Source organism: Pezoporus flaviventris, unplaced genomic scaffold (genome assembly GCF_033815535.1).
Source record: "Pezoporus flaviventris isolate CSIRO_AGI_PZ_B2104156 unplaced genomic scaffold, CSIRO_AGI_Pfla_v1 ptg000036l, whole genome shotgun sequence".
Taxonomy (NCBI): Eukaryota; Metazoa; Chordata; class Aves; order Psittaciformes; family Psittacidae; genus Pezoporus; species Pezoporus flaviventris.
This window is the reverse complement of record NW_026892584.1, coordinates 1,918,063-1,941,070: the sequence shown is the minus strand read 5'-3', so window position 1 is coordinate 1,941,070 and position 23,008 is coordinate 1,918,063. Positions and strand designations below refer to the sequence as shown.

Below are 23,008 nucleotides of genomic sequence, written 5' to 3'. Positions count from 1 at the left end.
AAGCTTTTTCTTTTCAAACTGTTTTGATTTTGATTTAGACCTCCGTCCTGTGAGGTGACATGAGATGACACATCCCAAACCATCTGTATGCCCCAAACCCACATACTGACCCTGAGAAGAAAGCTTACAGAATTTTCCTAGTGAAATAACTGGGACTACAACCAACAGGGACCCTAGTTGTGAAGCCTTGAAGGACTGATTCAAGTCCCATTAAAGTAATGGGCCTTTCAATTGAATCTAATGAGCATTGACACTATATGCTGTAATTTCAAGGAGAGATGTCTTTACTCAGTAAATCTCAGGACAGGGCACTCTGGATTCTTATCTTCTTATACACATGCCCTTGTAACTTTGAATTTGCCTGCAAAAGCCCAAGGAGCTACCGTAGAACAGATCACCTATGAGGACTGTTACTCTGTGCTACAATTGGTTTGTGCTGTTTTCTTCCTTTCAGTTTTCTTCCTTTCCTTGCTGTTTGCTGTCTTTCAGTGTGTTGAAACATCACGAAGCTAAAGTGCAAGCAAGCTACCCCTCCAGAACAACAGTTTCTGCCTGGGGAGTTGACGCAGCATAACTATTGTCTGTTAAACTCAAACCATTTCTTACATCCAAAAGCTGCCCCAGGAAGATGAGTCCCAAATGTGCAAAGATGCACTGACTTTCACATAGGCAGGCTTCTGACTAAATTAAGAAACATGAATATCATTGATAATATATGAATAATCAAGGAGTAACCTGCTTTTTATGTTCTTAACATTGCTAAGTTGACGATAAGTTCAGAACAAACTGAATATATTCTCCTACAGACACTCATGTGCACACCTACAAAACTGAAGCAGTAATCAGTAAAAACGCCTTCTATCAAAAGGACACAAAACCCCTCAGGTCTTGGTTTTTCTGAACTTACTGCATTGTTTGCATATGATCAAAATCATTCTGAACATCACACAGAGTTTTGGGGCAACACCAGTGCTACTGACAGCAAAAGTAGTGTGTCTGAAGCTATGTTTGAGAGCATGCTATCTAAAGCCATGGTGGAAACACAGGGCTGACAGTGATAGCAGACCAGCAAACACACATTAGGTACTGATGCAGGGAAATCTAGTGTCTTCTATATTGCAATTTATGCAAATTAAATTAGTTAAAGATTCTTAAATGAATACTGTTAGATTATATTCTAGGATTTAACACTACTGTGGGTAAAGTGATGAAGGATGTCTGTTCTTTCCTGAGCCTTTTTTCCCCACTTTGTCCATGAACATATATGAAAAGGACAGAGCAAAAGAGAGGGAGAGATAAAAAGTACAGCAGAGATGCACATGGGCACTATTTCTGCTCAGTCTTCTTTTGGGGGGTGGGAAGAGAAGAGAAAGAAAAAAAAAAAAGGTGGGGGGAAAAAAACCCACACAGAGGAAATGTCCAAAGTGGCAGCTAACAGATAATTTATTGGCAGCTTTTGTATCTTTGAATAGGTGTCTACTGTGGGTATTTCTTTGCCTGTAGAACTCAAGTGAAACATTTTTATATGACTAACGACATACCAAATTTTTAAACCTTAATTTCACGGGGTGATTATCAAAGTCAATTTATATGGGATATAGAAAAATTGCACTACCATTTTCAAAATGAAAAGAAAAAGCTTCTGTAACTATGTTTCTAAGAAGGTCTCTGTGTGGGATTCAAACTCCTATGCTTAAAAAGGAATCATGCATTTTTAATTTGCCATCAACACAATCTGTTTCACGAGTCTTACAGCACAAAGTCTTGTCATATAATTCAAATAACCAAGAGATTCCATTTATTTGTAGTATTGTCACTTCTTTAAGCCAAAGAAAAATGAAGAGTTAGCAACAGACCTTGGTTGCAAATTATTTTTAGGAACTTCTGTATTACTCTTTTAATCTAAAGACTGGGGAAATGCACACGTCTTGTAAGAAAGAGAACTCTGCTATTCATGGCTGTGTATTACATGCATTTTTGTACGCATGCATTCCCCTTTGTATATATATTGTTTTAAAACTAACGAAGACCTATTTATTCATTTGGTTTTTATTTTAAATGCAATAGCCACACTACATTTTTCAGCAGAAAAAAATGCAGTTATGGAAAACTGCTTTTAGAGGCCCATTCTCAGCTGTAAGAGGAATGAAAGCAAAAAATCATACATGTAACAAACTGCGTTCTGAAAATTGTTCTGGGGAACTGAAGCTGTGAGGATGGAACAACAGGGATGATTCAGCTGAGTGAACTGACCTAATTATTTTGGAAGAACACTAGAAGCAAATGTTGCATTTTGGTGTTTTGGAGCATGAATGTAAGGAACAAGAAAATGCCAAGTGAAAGAGTTAATCAGTCTTAGATTTATGTGGGACTAGGTATATTTCCAAAATTTTAGCTAGAATCTACATTGCTTATGTTAGAAGTACAAGGATTTGTCTTCAACCTCCTGCACAACCCCAAAGCACAGCTCCTTCCTCTTAGCAACTTGAACATAAATGATAAACCATCATTTTGCAGACCACAACCTCTCTGACTACACAGCCAACTGAAGATTAAGTCCATTATAGATAAAAAAATAATGAACCAAAAAAACCCCAAACCATTAAACTTCTTCCTCTGTGGGCAAAACACCAACTGTCCATTTCCCATCTCTTCATTCCCCTTACCCTCAAAGTACGAATGTTCTTTCAAAATGAAATAAAGTAGGTACAGTTAATAGATTAATAAGCATATTTGAAAAGGAAAGTTGAAGTTTTGATTTATGTATGCTCAAAATGATAGTCATCAAGAAATCATTTATCATTCTGCTCTCAACTAATACAGGAATTTATATCTAAATAGAAGCAATAAATCCCATCTCATATCACACAAATTAAAATGTCATATAGCAGAAACATACTCACACTTATTTAATCCTTGTTTGTAGGGACATCTGTCTGCTAGATACTCAATAACCAATCCCCAAATCAGCAACTAGTATAAAGAATTTATCTGGTTTGCATATCAAAATAACTTTATGAATTATGTAGTATAAGTGTACTTTTAGTCTAGAACAAAATATGCCTAATAAACTCCATATTTGAATGGAATTTACAAATAGAGGCTACTTTAAAGTGTTCTGTTTCCTATGTTGATATTTATTCTTAAGTAAGATACTTTTAAAGTGTTGAATTTATTAAAAATATTGAAAGCATTCAAAAAGTCAGTTATAAAAGAAAGGGAGAGAGGCAAAAATCACTGCATCCTCAACATCTAAATTAGTGTTATCATTTTATGGAGAATATGGACCAGATTCTGATTTTAAGATGCATTCAATTTCTGCAAGTAATTTATCCAGTCAGCTCATTCTTTTTTTCTTTCCCAAGATTGACCAGTACAGCATAAAACAAAATTTTGTAAAAGGAATAAACTGGCTTGTCCCAATTAGATGACTCACTCTATAGGTAAGGTATACAGTGTCTAAGCACCTCACAGACCACTCCAGGTACAGTGCTGGCCTCTTTTCACTCATTAAGAAGAAAATAAGCATTTGAGGTTCTCAGTGTTTATTGTGGCAAAGCATCAACTTACATGTTGTCCTACAGGTTACTATCTCACTCAAATTCCCAATTTGTTATTGGAAAACAAATTTTCTATAGAATAATATAAATATTCTATCACTGACTGAAGCCAGAATATGACAAATGAGTTAAGTCATGTTTAAGGAGATAGCTGACTGACAGAGACCCCAGTGACATCTTTTAGAAAGGAATCCAGGGAGTTTGTAACCAACAATTAATGACAATAACAGACATTGCCATCTGAGCCATATGTTAACTCTTGAATCTGTTTCAGGCTGCAGCATATGCTGCAGTTCCTAAATTAATTCATGTTTTATTTTGTGTTAATATTTGATGGGTGAACTTCAAAGAAACGTACAATCTGCAAGCATGTCGGTCCTTCCTGAGCTAAATACTAGTCAACAGCATTGACCTTCCCCTCACTAAAAATAAGTAGCCCTGCTTCTGTTTTTCACTGACATAAACTACAAAACAATAGTCCTTTCAAATTCAGACTGAAAAAGCAATCTAAGAAAACAAAGTTAAAAGTTTAAATAATGACTGATGACTATCCTCCTTATTGGACCAGTTGTTTCATTACATATTAATACATATGTAAGATAATACCCGAGTATGCTTATTCATTGCACACTAAATGCCATAAGACATTTTGAAATCAGTATCTGATCTAGATATTTAACTGGGAGGAGCTGTCTTGGAAAATGACACCGGAGAAGTAACATTCATATGTTTGCATACGTATTTTGTACATACGTATGGCATTTGTATGTGGTATTTTGCTGAGTGTTCTGCTGGAATTTAGGTTGAAATAAGCATTTGATATAATCACAGTAACAGAGTTCTGAACTGAGATTCCTAAACAAACAAACAAACAAACAAACCCCTAAAAAGCCAATGCTTTTAAGATGATGAACTTGGCACTGTGGGTTTTCTTCCTTAGTGTAAGTTGAAAATTTATCTGAATAATTAAGTATTTGCAAGTCAAATGAGCTAGTAAGACTCCTCAGCTTCAGCTGTTACATTATGCTGTTCCTTTGAACATTTTTTTTATAATGCATCAAGAAAAAAAACAATGGTGGTTCCTGACAAATGCTGGTAATGAGACTTCAGGCACTTCTTTAGCATTTGCAGGACCTCCCTGATAGGCAGCTGAATGCCACCAACTATGCATTCACTGCATTTTAATCACAGGTTAATTCACTGCAGGTGAAAGCATTCAGGGAGAAGTCAGCTCTTCCTAGTTTAATTTTCAGGGGTACTCTGCACCCTTAAAATACAGACTTTGCTAAAGTCAAGAGGAGTTTAGGCAATGTCTCCCAGAGTAGGAGGAGCCTAAGTATCTGCTCTACATGCCTGACAAGCAATTTGGCATTAGTGGTGTTAGCTCTTCTACAGTTTGTGCTACTTAATGTTCTGCTCGTGTTGCTGTAAGATAGTTCCTGAGTGCCTTAGAGTCACTCCTTAAATGCGTCTGTTGTTTCTTGTTAGAATTTAGATCTGCCATTCCACATAGTAATTTGAACGAAGTAATAAGACTGATTCTTCTGACCAAAGTCTGATGTTAGGAGTGTTGAACTACTGCTGTCAGATAGAGTTTGTCCCTCAGCCTATCCCCACAAGAAGAATCAATTCATTGGAAATGTTCATGTTTTAAAAATACTACAACTAGTAGGCTGAAGGAAAATAAACTGAAATTCATTCCGTTGCATCTTTCCACTGAATGAATCTGCTACAGGATAGTAATAATTTTGTGACAGCAGAACCATATGATAAAATATAGCTGCAGGAAATGAAAAGGCAGGATATTTTAAAAGCAATCCAATCATATTGTCTTGATCAAACAACATTTCCTAATGACTTTTATGTCTGTGTACTGGAGAACAAAGAATACTGCATACTGTCCAAAGGAATGAACCTACCAGAAGCTACTCTTTCCTTCCTCTGCCATTGCTTTACTGGTATCCAGGTATCAGAGACACAGAGAAAATCTTTATAAGCTTTGATGGGCTCCTCCAGCTCTTACAGACATTAAAAAGGGGCAGGAATTTCTGCAAAATTTATCATCAGGATTCACTGAGAAAAGACTAGCCTTTGCATTAAACCCTGTCTTTTGCAAAAGAACAATTCTATCTTGTTTAAGGGTTTTTTTATTCAAAGAGAACCAGATTATTAGATTTTACTGAAAAGTATTTTTTCCTGTTTCATATTAGAAATAGATGGTCTATGATAATTGGAAGAAAATAAGCAGCAAGGCAAATTAAGGTAAATGAAAAGGAAGCTAACTGTTAAAACCTTAACTCGACTGGTTACACAAATTGTCTTATACCGAAAACTGAGTAATTATTCAGAGGGCAAAACTTCAAAGACTCCCACACAAGTTAGAGGTGTGAAACCTCTGGAATTCATTAAGCAAGATTGGAGCTCCATTTGCGTGCAGCGTGTGCAAGTCAACATGAGATTATTTCCTAAGGAAACAACATCCTAACAGGAGACTGCTCAGTACTGACAATTTCCAAAAGCATTTTCTAATTTTAAATAGATGAAGAAATGTCCTGCAATGTAACGTTATACACCCACACAGTATATTGAGATAAAATTCTTGAAACAACAATAGCAAACACCCATCCTCGTTCTCTATGGCATGAGTGCCCCATAATGCACACAAATTGCAAGCACTGTTTCTTGCAAGGGGAATACCTATACACCACAGAACTACAGTGGTTTAACAGTTTGTAGATCACAAGTGCAAAAATTCTCTGATTTTCACAGATCTTTAGCAGCAGAAAAGACCTTCATTTCTCTCTGACAACAAAATGCTTGGCCTAGCTCTGCACATAACAAATACAAATGCACTAAAGACATACCACAAATCCAAATAAGCAACGGTAACCAGGTTGTTTCACTAAGATTTTACAGCTCTACTGTCAAAGAGTGATTTTCCAGTAATTTTAAAGCATTTTCCTGTTCCTTTTAGTAAACCTGGCAAGAAGCAACTTGATAAAACTTGAAAAAGCAATGTTAACAGAGATGGAGAAAGGACAAGAAAAACAGAATGAAGGATAGCTCATGGGATATAGAATGAACCTTTTGCTTGTAACTAAGTAACCTGGACCCCAGGTGGACTCTATAATAATGATAAGGCAGAGAACTCTTCAGTTAACGTTTAAGGAAACCAGTTAGAACCACCTAAGGAGCTGGCAAACGGACAAGGCTGGCCAACTCCAACGTTCAGCCAAAGGATGAAGTGATGAAGAGGAAGAGGAAGATGATGAAGAAACAACCACCAGGGGTCCCAAAGACCACTACCAAATTATTTTGTGCATGTGGGAGGAATTTTCTAGAAGAATGAGGTCATGTATAAGTAGTGTTATGAATATGCATGTAATGTAATGAATACGTATGTTTGATGACTGTATAATCACGGCTTGTTTGGTGCTTGAACGAGACATGCGCGGAGAAGCTAACCCCCATTTCTCCTGGCGCCGCAATAAAGAATAACTGCTTGTCAACTTAAACTTTGTTGGTGAGTTCTTAGAGTTTTTCTATGAATCATAACCAAGCCACTGTTTTGCAAAAGTATTTTGGCCTGAAGTGTTATCATACTCACAGCAATTAATCATATGGCCACAGAGAGCAAAATAGCACAGCATTCAAAATCAGTTTTCTTACTAGAGAAGCATATCTTTACTCTCAACAAGTACTAAAAAAAAAAAATGCAATTCGGAAAAATTGGTTGGTTTGTTTAAAGACAGCAACATAAACTGTGAATCATCCTAACTACAGTTTCCAACAGAAGTTTATTAAAAGATGGAAGGCACCCTAGAAGAGTTGTTCCGAACCCTGTTGTATGAGTTATTTACTGATAGGTAAACAGAGAAACCTCCCCTTTATGGTATAAATAGGCATCCATTTATTTTTGGCAAGAATACTTTATGAAATTTAGCACAATAAACAGGCATTACAAAACTCGATTAACAAGAGATTTTAAATTATTATATAAGGTAAACCTTCCAAAAAGAAATCTACCACTTGACATTTGCAAAAGCCATTAAAAGTCCCGTAATTCACAGTAGAGGTTCATGCACAGAGCAATAGAAGAATCTGAGCAAGCAAATTACAGGTACAAATTTACAATCAAGCAGCTTGATCAGTCCAGAATTAGATTAAACACCCCATTAAAAATATGCTGTCAGACTGTATCAAAAGCAGAAAGCGTGCTTGGACAGTGTTTTACTATTTCACTGTTAGACCAAGCCCAAATTCTAATGAAAATTTCTATGGGCTTTGCACAGAAACCTAAAGGGGTTTTGGGCTATTTGTAAGAATAGTGACTATGCTTTTTATATTTGACTTTATGGCCACACCATAAGCATTCCTAAGCATTCCTGTCTTTTGAACAGAGAGAGGCTGGTGCCTCTGAAAACTGGATAATAATTTGCCTAGCACTGTGACAAAAAAGTAATCAATACACTGCCAATTTTAGTTTGTAAGTCAGGTGATTTACCAGCTTCAGTCAGAAAAACCTAATGACACCATTTTTCTATGAAACAACATCTTGCTCTGTTACAAAACAATTACCGAAACATTCACTATTTGATTGAAATACTAAAGTTACATTTAGGGGGGATGGGGGTTGGGAGGGGGGGAAATCAATTAAACAGGATAAATCCAACAATGAAATTATTTTTATTTCTTTTTTAATCTCTTTTCGTCTTTTAATTACATCACCATATTTAAATAAATAAATAAATAAATCCAAACCAGAACTATTTTGTAAAAATAAATGTCTGGATAGAGTCATAACAATATTATCCTGTAGAACGTTCAGATATTTCAAGTTTCATCTTCAATTACCACATGCAACTTAAATTATGTGTCAAAAAATTTACCAGCATCTTTCTCGAAAGCAGAACTTGCACTTCTGAAAGGGCTGGAGGGATTGTCAGCTCTAATCTGAGGTCACAAGACAATAGAAAAAGTTATCACACTTACTGACATTTCAAAGAGCATTAAACCAAACCTGTAAGAATGGCATCTATGTGTCCATAGGAATAAGAAAAGAGTACATACTGTATTTTCTGGAGATAGCAGAAAGGTACAGAATATTACATATCATGTTTTGCTTTTTTTTCAAAAAATGGTGGCAAAATAACACAGCATTTATCCTAAAATAATATTCAAAACCAAATGAGTTCTCTTAAGGTTCAAGACATTTAAATCAAAGAGGAACGACAATGTCTGTATTTTAATCTCATTTCCTCTACCCAGGATATCACATTCAGCACTATGCTTTATTCTTTCTGGTTCATGTTTTGACCACCTGTTTGTTTGTTTAAACAGAGCAATCACAATATGATTGCAGAATTCCCCTTTCAAATTCTGTATTTGATTCTGCCCAGGAAGTTTATCAAATATCAGGTTCTGGAGAAATCAGACTTTCTGAGAACAAAGTGAAAGAGTGAATACATTTCAGAGATACATGAGGACAGTGAACATTCTTGTGCTCACAAATTCCTTTTCCACCCTCTGTTCATTTTTAACCCCTGAAGTATAACACATGAATTATCCTCTTGCGTACAACAACCACTTGATGGTTTGTTTTACTAAAACTCTCATTGCTGTGGCTTTCCTTTAGGCTGCCAGGAAAAGTTCAACAAAAAGGCTGATTAGTTTCTTTAAGGTCTCCCAGACAAACAAACTGCAAAGGAAGTTTACAGTACCCAGAGCCATTCATGCAAAAATAAGGCAGAGGCTCTTTACAGTAACAACACACACCAGAGCACTTGAAGGTGCTCAGTCAAGAGGAAAAGCTGATGATGATTCAGCAGTCTGTCAAATAGAGAGCAGAAATGCTTGAGAATCTTTAGTTAATGACATAACTGTTAGAACGCTTCAAACTCTGCTTAAAGAAACCCTTTTTTCTTTGTTTCATAGATGGTTGGTAATTTTTTAGTAATAATCCATGAAAATCATTACTTTTTTTTTTTCCTTAATAAAATCTTAGATAACACAGACATTGGTTACATAAATATGTGCCTATGTATTCCCCTAAGAAACTGCCTTCAAAACACAGCAGACACACAGCAGATCTCCAAATCAAGTCTGGCCTTGAGAGCAGTACACTACCTACTGGGAGCACGATGCAGGCAAGGACTACAGCCCCAGCCCCATGCCACTGCACAGGCACCTGGGTCCAGGTACCAGAATTAAGAACAGAATTGACTTGTATCTTTAAAAAACTCAAAGGCAGCTTGGAAGAGTGGTTTTAACGAATTGCATCCTCCCACCACCCTACAGCAGAAGGCTGTGAGGACAACAGATAAGGGAAATAAAGGTAAAATAAATGGAAAATGGGCAGAAGGATTCTGGGATAGACTGAGAAATGTGGGGGAGGAAACAATGCTATCAGATTTCAAGATTGGCAGGGGTATTGGAAGCCTGAATGAAATTAGCTCCTGGCATTAGCAGCTCTGCTGTCTTCATTCTAGGACTTTACCTTAGTTTCTCTCAAAAATATTAACACAGCTTTAAGACATGTTAAAATGAAAGAAAAAGTGAAATAAACTTGAAAAAATATTATGGCATTTGTCGATGCGCCACGCTGTTCTAGGTAAAATCCAGTTACAGCAGCATTAGGTCACTGCTTGGATTAGACTGAACCAGAAGAATCAGTGGGATTGATTGCAGGCCTGACGCAATGAGACAAGCCTGATGGTGATATGAACTGTGACATTCATTCATTTCGGCTCCAATTTCAACAGCCCCTGAAACTGTAGCCAGTTAGCTATTTATGTACTTTAAAAGTCACAATCACCTCTGATTTGAATTGAACGTACAAATATACCTCCCTTTTACAAATACAGGGCACATAATGAGAAAGAACTCAGAATTTGGAAAGCAGAGAGTCATCATATTTTTTCTTTACCAGATTCTCTTCATTCACTGCCTCTTTCACCAACGTTCAGTATGACCTTTCATAACTGCACCTCTGTTTGTACTTCATCCCATACTTTCCCTATGCCCCTGCTACTTCTGGAGCAGACCTAATCTTTGTATAGTGGCAGTTCTGATGTTCCAAACCCTTATTTATAAAGTATTTATGAAGACTGAAAAGAAATTATCTCTTTTTGCACAAAGATTCTAATTAAGCTGAATTTCTTTATTTCATATGGACCTGTTATGAGAAAATCTTGATTTGCCAAGCAAGCAGGAAAAATGACAAATCACATGTGGTATAAAGAATACTAGAATTTTCATCCATCTGGGTTTATATTGGATTGCTAGGGTAAAATCCAGACACTTCTCTGTAAAGTTGCAAAGGCATGTTATGTATGATCAAGGCCTATTTTCTTTCCCCTAGTACACCAAGGTTTAGTATGAGAAAAAGAGTAACGTCCCAATCATCATATCTCCCCCTTCCCCCAACTTCTCATTGCTTTTCCCTTTCATATTCCCCTACATATCCCCTATAATCTATTATGTTATAAATTGGTTTTATTAAATTTTTCTTGTATCACTTAATCAGTTTGGGGGGAAGTCAGGAAAGCAGACTCAAACAGAGACTGCATTAAACCAAACCTGTCTTTAACTTTTCTGCTTTTAACTCTTTTTACCAAATGAATTTTCCCTTTTGTCCTGATTGTACAAGGTGATACTGTTAGGAGCACCTTCTACTTTCTCTCCCATGTGAAGCAATGATAACTATATATTATATAATGCACTTTCCCACACACATACATATACATAAAATCATATGTATAGCTCTATTATATGTAATAATATTTACATCCTTTCTGTCTTACAACTGAGGTTGGTCTCTAGTGAGTCCTTAAACTTCATGGGGGTAGACATCCTAAAAATAATCATCACCATGTCCTGGTAGATCTTATTTCGTTGCATGTTACTTCATGTAACAAAATGAAAATTATCTATAAACTATTTGAAAGATTGATTTCTGTTCAGCTGAATCAATCCCCTGTAAGATGATAAATTGTAAAGGCTCTTCTGCCCTTAAACCGTTAATCCTGATTCATCAGTTTTCATTAGTACAGTTGTGTAAAGCTCCCCTGCTTAGCAACAAAAATCACCTCACTTTCCTGTAAGAGCATTTCTAACTTGAATGAATCTGCAGAAAATTGCAAATAAGGTGCACACCAGCAAAAAAAAGAAACAAACAAAAAAAAACAAATCTAAATGCTGTTATATACTATAAAGTGAAAAATTGCCACTTTAAAAAGGAATAAGGAATCCTGCTAGCAGTCTTCAAGGTCTTCCTTTAACAAATTATATGTGCCTCCATAATTATGCCCAGAAAGATGAATTTTACTTTTCTACCTCTGATTTATGCCTTACATGACACACAGATATCTCTAAGTTCAGAATACTGCAATTTACTTGCCCTTTCACAGGCAAAAACTTCTGCCAGAGTAGGAATGAGCCTAGAAAGAAAGGCAGCTCTCCTAATCTGCTTAACCCAAAATAAACTGGCAAAATGACGTTCACAGACATTGTCAATGACAAATCACTTGCAGACCAAGGCAGGATGCATTTTTTTTTAAGTATGCACTAAATTACACCTACTTGTTGTCGAATTTCTTCTTCCATCTTCACTGGGGATCCCAACTCTGCGACTTGTTTGACACCTTCACTAGCATATCCTCCATACTCCCAAAGGATGTAGTTTTTTGAGTGAGAACTACCAATGATAGCAGACCAGTGGTTGGTGCGTCCTATCGGGGAGGGAGGGGAATAAAATAAAATTAATAACCCAAACAACTTCAAAGCACAATTCCTAATTTGTTACTCAAGTGCAAGGTTTGAAGTGCCCGGTCTTCACCAGCACCAAGTTTTTTGCATGCTGTCAGTTCCCACTCCATCAATACACTGTATCTTTAGAGTGTCAGTAATTGTTGGATATAACAACACAGGCAGCAATGGTGAGAAAGACTGTATTCCAACTAACAAAGCAGCCTCCCAGATATTTTTTTCCGCCAAAGACTTCAATTCAGGAAGTTTAAGTAATTTTAACTTTCCATATAAAATATTTTGAGGGATGGAACTTGCAAGGGAAGACTTCAGTGGTCACTCAAAGGTTAACAGCAAGTTGTTTCCATTAGTAGTGGTGCCTATTAATTTAGGAAGAGGGCAAAGAAGCGAATTTTGGTGCGTCTATATTCACTGAGTTTACTTGTTCAGATTTCTCAGTGTAAGAGTTGTAAAGCTAGGCAAAGAATTCCTGGTTTGTTTCTTGTCTTGCTGAACAGAAAAAGAATAAAATGTCAAGGTTTAAAGAGAAAAATCTTATAGAAGTCTGATTGAATTGAAAAGAGAGTCAAGCAGAAATAAGGAGTCACACAAGTCCCACAGTGCTGGAAATAAAATTGAACTCAAGTGTCAAATAACTCTGCAAAGATTTTGGGAAAAAGAATGCTTAAAGGAAAAGGATGAGAAAATTAACTGCTCATATAAGCAAACAGTCTGGTAACAGTGCAAAGACTAGGAGATGAGTGAGACAGAATGATGGAGTGAGATAATATTTAACATTTTTCTTTGCAATGCAAAATGTAGAGAGTAGCAGCAAAACCAGCTGAAAACTAGAATAAATGAATGAAAAATGAATAATGAAGTAAATAAGAGGAATGCAAATTTAAGAAATAAAAGGTGGGTCAATGACATTGAAAAAGACAGTGTAGAGAATTGAATAGATAAAGTCAGATTCAGGAACCTAACCACAGGAGAACAGAAAATAGATTAGAAATAAAAAATGAAAACCAACAGTAGGGGAAAAAAGAAAGCTAAAAAAGCATAGCAAGCAGAATAGATAGATAAGGGAAATGGCCTAGCAACACAGCAGAGCCTCTAACATTTCCTTAATGCTAAATTTGTACCAAAGTACACTTACTTAGCTCTGAATTGTAGCAGGCTTGTTGTTTTCAGAATCAATTAAAGCTAAGCTGTACTTGAGCCCCATATGGAGGGCAAAAATCAAAACCATACGCAAAACAACTAAACCTCCACTCCCCCACAGGTAATAGCTCAGGAGACAACAGTGTCAAAAGATGGTTTCTTAATCTAAGACCTAGTAGTTCCTTAAATATATACTGGCACCTTGTCAAACCAGAGAGAGATACTGTCATTCAGGTCCAGTGATGGGACCACCAGTTTTGCCCATTCTTCCTTCCTAGCACACACTTCTAACGATCTCACAAGTCATAGACAACAGCTTTCCCTGAAAGACTGTGACACTTAAGTTTACTGAAAGGGAAGGTTTCACACAGTCCCTGCAAAAGAAAAATGCAACACTACAGAGAGGAACCAGAGTGCCTCTAAGTCTTCAGTAAAAATGATAATGAATTGTTCCATGTGCTCCAAAGCTTCTCTCCCTCTCTATCTTGAACAGGACAAGAAAATTTGAACATTTTGCAATCAGAGCTCTTCCACCAAACACCTCTCCCTGAAGATACTGGCTCTGCAGAGCAAAACTGTTGCAAGAGTTAGCTTTTGAACCCTTTCTACAGCTGTGGTATATCTCTCTCCATTCAGTCGGCACACTCAGAAGAAGACTGTGCTGCAGCAGTTTCATTCTAAGCAGTGTTTCATAGACACATCTGATAACTCTGAAAACATCTTTTAAATTGAATGGAACAGAGGTATTTTAATTGCAATAGTATAATAAATGTGAAATTATTGAGGATAACCTCAGAATAGTTTCCCAGAATTAAAAGGGTTGTGCTGTGCCTTGCAGGAATATTTCTGTGTAATAGCAAAAGAAAATACTTCATTTGGCAAAAGCAGTTCTTTGGAGAAAAGCTAAGCAATGAAGTACCTATTATTCAGGGATTTTTAAAGCAAATAAAAAGATAAATTAAATAAAAGGTGGAAAGTATAATGATCTGCTTTCTACTTCACCCATACTGATATATAGAGAGCAGAATTTTTTATGTGATGTGTTGGCAAATAATTAGTGATTTATCACAGTCCATCATGAATAACGCTTTATTTTAATGTAATTACTCCACAAGATCAACATTTTAAAGAATAACATCAATGACTAGTTTTCATTATTGACATCATTAGATCTGGATGAGATCTTTTTCATGACTTTCAGAAATTTCAACATAAAATCTTATCAGCTGCTCTTACTGGGCTTAAACCCGTTAGTATTACATGCTTTTCACTTTGCCCTTTTTTTTTTTTTTTTAACATTAATATTATTCAAGACTTTCTCAGTGGGGAGAGACAGTCTACAGAGTCCAATATTGTGGCAAACTATTACAACTTGCTTACTTTCATTCACGCACCCATACTCCTTATGTGCTTACTGACTTAGTTCTAAAAGAAAAGGCCATTTACCCCAATATTACATCATTAAGTCATAGTCATTTCATAGTTTTCAATCATTTTCTCATACACTATTTCTAATCACCAGCTGAATCCATGCAAATAATGCGGATAATGTTGCACTCAGCAAATATACAAATAATGCAGCAACCTAAAAGGGCATTCCTGCAATTACTGGGTTTGCTTATTCATCTGCCATGCATTATGCTGACAAATAATATTTGAATAATGCTGCATTCAACTTAAAATTATGAGAGTCAACATAAGCAATACTTCTTAGGCTGTTAAGACCCTGAGATAACTAATACAAAAACTGTATTTGAGTTATAATTGACATATGAAGTCTATATAAGTATCGGCCACAGACAACAGAACAAAGTTTAAAGACAAGTAAAATGAGATTCATCTTCTCAAATTGTTTCCTAACCCTTATTACCACAGACTGTGGAGTCAGTAACGAAGGAACAAATGCATAATACACGTTTTTGTAATTTTAGCTCTTTACAGTTACTTGGGTTACTGCAACAAGAATACTGATTCTGTAGTTCAGAAACTTAAAAAAAAAAAGACAGGCAAAGCTCAGATTCTGTATTTTATCTGTCTATGAAACTAACAAAGAAGATGATATTATAAAGGTTTATATATCTAATTAGTGTCCTTGGGCAGCAAGATTCAGGGCTCACCAAAACTAACTAGAATCTTTTTAAAAGACTTTGAAGGAAAACATACTGGCTAGATTGGCATGGTTGAAGTATCAAGATGTCAGTGTGCTGTCCATCCATGGTGGCCTTTTTCTCAAAATCTCATTTCCTAACTGTAGATTATAAGCCAAAAAAAGTAACTTTTCCACCACAAAGAAATCTTGAAATTGTGATCTCATACGTACCTCCATTCAAAATATCAGACAAAGTAATAGAATTTATTTTTAACAGATAGCATTTACAGAAAGATCCATAGATTTTCAATACTGAATATTTTTATATATATATTCCATATATGTCATAATTTGCACTGCTGAGCTGTAAATAAGTAATGTGTCATACAGCAGGCTTCAACCCTCTTCACAGTCCCTATATAGTACAACAATAGCAAAACAGTAATACTCACGTGGAAAATCTTTGGGATGTGTTTTTTCTGACCAGTTTCCATAAAAAGTTAGCCTGTATTTGGCTGTTCCACAGGCACAACAATCTAAAATTGGTTTCTCAGTTACACCTTCTGAGGCTGAGTCTGAAAAAGCAGCAACATACCCATTGAAAAGGGTTACACTCAAACTCAGCAAATGATCGCAATGTTGACATAATAAATGCTACAGGAAATAAATGTGATTCCAACACATCATCTTTTTTGTTTATTTTTAAGTTGGGCTACACTAGCTTAAACTCGAACCCTGATGTACCTGAATCTTACAAATAAGTGGATGTAATAACTGAAATCTGCATTTTTAATAAGAAGGCACTACTATTCCAGTCATCCTAGATTTGAAACAGGTTTGTTTCTAGTTCTTATCTGATATGGAAAAAATCTCAAAACACAATAGGCTTTAATTTTCTGGACCGCCAAAGCACATAACACAAATTTATTTCCAAAGCAATAACCAACTGCAATTCTTAGGTTTAGGAAAAGATGGAATAGCCCAGGATTCAATAAACTAAGTGCCCCAGAAACAAATGAGTTTCATATGAAGACCAGATAAAAAGTTACAAGTATCACAATTAGGGGCAGACAAGGAAAACTGTAGGAGGAGCAGTATATGTGATAAGGAAGAACATAATTAAACAGAAGATCCCAAATTAGAACCTGGACTGTTCAAGGTCTAAAAATTTTAGTGGGAAATAATGAGTTAAGAGAAATATGTAGAACACAACAAGGAGGTCAGAAACATGTTTTACTTTACCCTACCTTGTTCACAAATTTTTTTGGTGAGAGAACCCTCATCTTGAAAATAAATTATGCGCTTCTGCACAATACTGGCCCTATAAGGAGAGAGAGAAAAAAGAAAGAAAGGAAAAAAAAAAAAGCTTTAAATACATTTATTCCTTAAAGGAAGGAGGAAATGCATGATAAATTAGCAAAAGGACAGAACTGGACTGCTAAGACCTAGGCATATTTCCATCTTCTGACAACACATATACATACAGGACTACAGATAGGATATTTTTAATTCAAACTGCATTTGAATTTCATCACATTTTCAGAACCTTGGAATGTTATTACCTTCGGAGAAGCGATCACAGTCATAGGATGAGGCTCTCTGCTCTTGGAATGCATGATGGTCAACTGAATATGCAATATTTCAATCAAATCTTATATTGAAATACTAAAACTGTATTCAATTTCAGAAACAATAGTACAGATAAAGCAAGCAGCTGTTTGTAGGAAATTACATGGCACTGTGAAGACACAAGTACTTTTGATACATGACAGCAATTCAGCACAAATATCACGTAACACAGAAAAAGAGGTAGCATAAGCTAAGGTCTTTAAAAGCAATTCAAAGGTTCCAGAAGACAAGCCACTTTCAAGTAATTAAATGCAGAATAATTTATTAAGGTTTATAGTTCAAACAAAATGTGAGTTTGTGAGCCTCAGCAGGGGGGAGGAGAAGGAGGCTGAACCTGAAAATGATCCAGGGAAAATCATGTAAGTTTATTTTTCACAGCTGGAATGGTACAGATGAAATTCGGCTGAGATTTAGCCTCCCATCTTAGAGAACATAAACTGAATTTTGCATCAAAGATCTTCAAGTCAGCAAAGCACCGAACCCAAGTTCTCCTTAATTATTAGGGTCATGTAACCACCATATGGTAAATATCAAAACCAATAATCAACTGGAAAATAAGTTCAAATGGCTCGGGTGACCCCTTCCAGTACTAATCAAACTTAACTGGCTTCTTTGACTATTTTTTTAACTATAAAAATTTAATTTGTATGTAAACTTCTATCTTCTGTCTATAAGAAAACGGAATTTTGTTAAAGTCAAAGACATTCTTTGCACAGGTTTTTCTGAGGAGAACCTTCTTCAGGAGCTGGCATTCTGTGCTTATCAGTGAGGGAGCACATTCTTCCAGCAACATGTCGTACCGTAACTCCTTTTTAAAACTCTACATGGCAAGGGCCAGACTCTTGTCTTAGCTTAACCTTACAGTCAAATATTTATCTTGTGATAACTTGAATTACTCCTCACTCATACTAACTGAAGTGAGAAAAAAAATGTCATATGGGGTGTCGCATGGACTCGCCACTACCCCGCTGCTCTCACAGTCGATGTTCAAGAACCCAACGTGCACCATCACTCACCTCCACAGGGAGGGCTCTCCCCTCGACCAGCTCCCAACTCCAGGGAGATCCCCGGCTGCAGGAGCTTTGCTTTGTGGAGCAGCGGCTCAGAATGGCTGCCCCGGGGGCTGCTTCACATCCTGGGCCAGTCTGACCTGTGACCAGCTATGGTCATGTACCCCGTGCACTTAGGGCCCACTTCCCGCCCCTGAGCCACCAGCGCCACCAGGTGGATCGGACAAGAGCTGCGCACGGAAGACTTTCCCTGGAGCCTGTCTCAGGGGAAGATTTAGTGGGATTTGGCCAAGGCTTTGGTTGGGGCTTTAGCCGGGGCACATGCACCTGCCACCCCTACCAACCAGTACAGAGGGTGATGAGCGTGGCCAGACCAGAGCTACATCTGGCCCAGAGTCTATACCCAAAAATATCCTTTTCAGGTTTTCAGAAAACTGGCTAAGAACTTGGCAATTGTCCCACCCATAAAGTTACCAAAATTAAGATGCAATTGTACTGTGCTTTTTTTGCCAAGGTACAAGGCTAGAGTAGGAGTGGAAGGAATTCTTTGTTTCACATTGTAAAGCACCTGGGAGAATATGTGGATTTTGTAAACCTCTCAAAGCTAGATCAAACCTGAAAGGGTGCACAAACTACAGCTCACTCTCATCCATAGTAGTGCTGGCAACTCCTAAAGGAAGATGTAGCAAATGACAACACAGGCCACTAACCAACACTGTGAAAAAACTGTGAAACAAGGAAGAGCAAGACTGATGTTTGCAAAAAGCAAAGACATGATCTGCCAGTATTTGGTGAAGGGCAACTCCTAGGTCTCATCTTTATAAGGCAGTGTTTACACTAGGGATAAATATGAGCCTGTAGCAAATAATAGAAAGTAAATGAAACCTATCTGTCTTTCATATTAACATGAAAACTATCATGGAGCAATTTAAAGTGCCAGAAGAGACCAATCAAGTATGTGAGAAGCAGAATGAAAGCTTTCTGAGAAATCTTTTTCAAGGTTTCCAGCAGGAAACAAGGAGAAAAATAAAACAAACAAAACCACTAAAAGAACTGCTGGCAAGAATATCAGCCCAATGGCCAGCCTGTGGCATGCTACCTTAGGTTTTCCAGTCTTTGCATTGAAAACCAAAGACAACTTTAAAGACTTTCTGTGTGCTACACTGCAATTGAAAACCAATATTTGCATACAGACTCAGTGAAAGACATACTATTTTTTATACACCATCAATCAGGTTTTGCAAACACTGTAGTATACAACTGGAAAATCATGTATGATGATTAATAAAATTCAAAGTAAGAGCAATCTGAGCTGCAATGTATATGCATTGTCACAACTCACACATTATGAAGATGCTTTAATTTCTCATACAGTGGCCAGTTACCAGCCGCCATCCTCCAGGACTGACAGTAGGGGCAATAGCATCTTCATTAATGTCCTGGATAAGAGGGTAGAGTGCAACCTCAACAAGTTTGCAAAGGATATTGAGGGAGCAGTTGACATGCTGGAGGGTAAGGCTAGTACTCAGGCTGATTTCCAACAGATTTAAGAAATGGATTGGCAGGAACCCCATGAAAAGTCAAAGTCTTGCACACAGGGTGGAATAATGCAGTTACAACAGTACAGTATGGGCACCTGCTAGCCAGAGAGCAGCTTTACAGGAAACACTTTGGCGGTTTTGGTGGACAAGCTGACCATGAGTCAGCAGAACGCCATAGCTGCTGGGTCAGGAGGCACCAGCCTCCTGGGGAGGGGGGGGAGTGTCGGCAAAAGCTTAGTAACCTGGTAGAGGAATGGGATTTCTTCCCCTCCATTTGATAATTGTGAGGCCACATCTGGAGTATTACATCCAGTTGTGGGCTGCCCAATTAAAGAAAGACACTACATTACTAGGGAAACTCCAGTGAAAGGTTATTAAGATTATTAGAGGAATGGAGCCCATGATGTTTGAGGAGAGGCTGAGAGAAGAAAATGCAAAGGACGGATCTTACTGCTTGTTGTCTTCAGCTAACTATAGGAAAGATACAGAAGAGGTAGAGCCAGATGCTTCTCAGAAGTGCATGGGGGTAGGATGCAAGGTAACAGACAAGTGTGGACACAAAAAATGTCATGCAGATACAAGGAAAATCTTTCCTACCACAAGGACGGTCAAAGTGATCAAACACTGAAACAGGCTGCCTAGACATTCAAGGCCCCATGATATATTCAAAACTTGATCAGATGTCTTAGCAACCTACTCAAGTTACCTGATGTAACAACACCAACTTCAGGCAGGGATGTGGATTAAACAACTTCCAGAAGTCCATTCCAACCTACAGCATTCTATGATCCTCTGCTTTAAACATAATTTTAAAGAACCAGTTTGCCAAAGCTTACTCAAATGAACCAAACAAGACACCGCTTACAAAGTCCAAACAAAACAGGAAATCAACAAACAAAACCCATGGAAGCTCACTTACTTCAGGACTGATTTGGCCATCATGTATAATACAACAAAAAGCTCTAAGGGAAAACACAATTATATATGCTGCTATCTTGTATTTGTCCTCAGAAAATTTCTCTGTTCTTTGCTTGAATGGCCACAAGACATAAATATTTAATCTAAAATCTACAGCATAAAAACTCATACTGACAAAAGTATTTCTGACATGTACACTACACCTATTACTTGTGGGAGAAGAGAATCCAAAACAATAGAAGCAAAAAAGATGAAAGGAGGAGTTTGTCTGGGACTCCTGGGCAAATTTCGTACTGCTTAAAGCCTACTGCTCTTTGTGGGCTGCATCTTCACCAGGTATTTTGCTAGTCACCATTGTTTGTAGCAAGTACTATCTCCTTTAAGTTAAAAACTAGGCATTATAAAGAAAAGGCAGAAAAGATTGGATAGGACTGGGTGTTTGGGGAATAGATTTATTTTGTTATTCTGAGCACGGGTTTTGTGGAGTAGATGGAAAAAATCTAGCAAAGGTGGGAATATCATTTTTATCAAGCTAGTGGGCCCAAAGTCACACAACCTCATAGCTGTATCCATTGAGCTAACTTGTAATAAGAACTGATGCACTGCATTTGTGTATTAACTAATAAATCCAAAAATCAAAATGAAAAAAATGAAAAAAAAAACAAAAAAACTTATCAAGCATTTTTTTTTACTTCTGCTTAAAAGGCCTGTGCAACCCATATAACACCCATTTGTCAAAGACTTGATTCCTCTGGCTGTTCAAGAGAAGGGGCAATCATTGCCCCCATTTTCAGTCTCTAGTCTGCTTTACCTACTTTATATGGCAAAAAAATGAACTACACTGGCAAAGGTTCCATTTCAAACCCTCCAATATGCGCTATTCTTCACCGGTGCTCAAGCTCTTTGCTGTCACTATTTGACCTCTGCTGATCTTGCTATTATTGCACAGCAAGTGTGGACAGCCGTGACACGGTAAAAAACATATTTGCCCTTTTACATTTCTTTTAATCTTTATATCCTACACATATTTCTCTCCCTTGTCAAGCCACTTGCCCTCACTCCAGGTTGGGGGTGATAAAAAACAAGAAAATAAACCCACAAACAACATTTTTTTTTATATTGTATTTAAAAAATAGAAAAATAAGTAAAAGTTAAACTTCAACATAATTGTCCAGTCAATGAAGCTTAAAAAAATTCCCCAAAACTTTAGAAAAATTGTTCTAAATCTTTAATATCTGTAGGGGATTCAGGAAGGAAGGAAGAAAATTTGTAGATATAACCCAAAAATATCAGAGCTGTTATTCTCCAGCTGTTGCTTTGGAAGAGGTGTCAACTAGCAGTGTACTGAATTATTTGCTTGTACAGACAAAAATATGTCAGAGAAACATCCTAACCAGGTCCACCCACTTGTGATATACTGATTACTGGGTATTCAGCAGCAGGAATCCAAACTGGAGTAAAGTGTCTTGCAATGTCTTCCAATCAAGAAAAATCTTCCAAATGTCTTGATGTCTTCCAATCAAGAAAAATCTTCACCTCATTTCAGTTGACAGGAGCTTGAAGGTTAATGTGACACAATGAACAGAATTAATACCCACTGAAACTAAGATAATTTCACTTGATATTAAAATGCTTAATAGTAAAAAGAGACCTTAAAATTATGAATATATCTGCCTAGAGTAGGATTATTTGGATGCAGTACCTTTAGTACTTGAAGTTAAGTCTGTCACTACATATCCACTAGAACTGGATCTGAAACCATCAGAAGAGATAGCACAGCTAAGACACACGTTTCAGCTTTCAAGAATTAATACCTGTAATATCTGAATCTCTTCTACCTGGGCTTTTCTGATGAGACTGCAGCCTACCAAACATCCAGACAGCTCATGCCAAGATATACTGCCTGTTTACACTGGAAGACATGAGTGCAGAGAAATGAAAGGAAAGAAAGGACCAATCAAGATAAGAGGGCACTGATCTGTTCCACTTTCCTCATTCTGAAGGGATAGTACATGGGAAGAAGGCACATTCAAATTGTATTTCAGAAATAGCTGAAAGACCACCCTGTTCATGCAACTTACAGTTATAAAAGAATGATCAAATTAATCCATGAAGTTATTCTACTAGGCAGGTTTTCATAAAGCTTCTCTTTGTTTAACATCTGCTGCAACAAGTTTGCAGCCGAGACCAATGTCAGGTAGAGTCTTCAGTTCGTACAATTGTTCTGGTTGCAAAAATTTGTTGCAGTAAGGATTTGTAGCCAATATTATTGCAAAACATTGATAGGTAGATTTTTAGAGAATGCAATGCAGGGAGCCTGTACAGCAGGGTTTTACTCTTCCTGCTTCAGTCCTA

At 37.0% G+C, this 23,008-nt stretch overlaps 1 protein-coding gene across 1 annotated transcript in view; it reads right to left on the bottom strand.

Moving 5' to 3' along the window:
* SPON1 (spondin 1) overlaps positions 1 to 23,008 on the bottom strand; it is a 195,429-nt gene that overhangs the window by 120,495 nt on the left and 51,926 nt on the right. The window contains exons 4-6 of the mRNA XM_061462830.1: positions 16,803 to 16,876; positions 16,008 to 16,130; positions 12,141 to 12,289 (exon numbers count right to left, since the gene is read on the bottom strand). Of these exons, the coding sequence (XP_061318814.1) occupies positions 12,141 to 12,289; positions 16,008 to 16,130; positions 16,803 to 16,876 (346 nt within the window). The remainder of the gene's footprint in view (positions 1 to 12,140; positions 12,290 to 16,007; positions 16,131 to 16,802; positions 16,877 to 23,008) is intronic.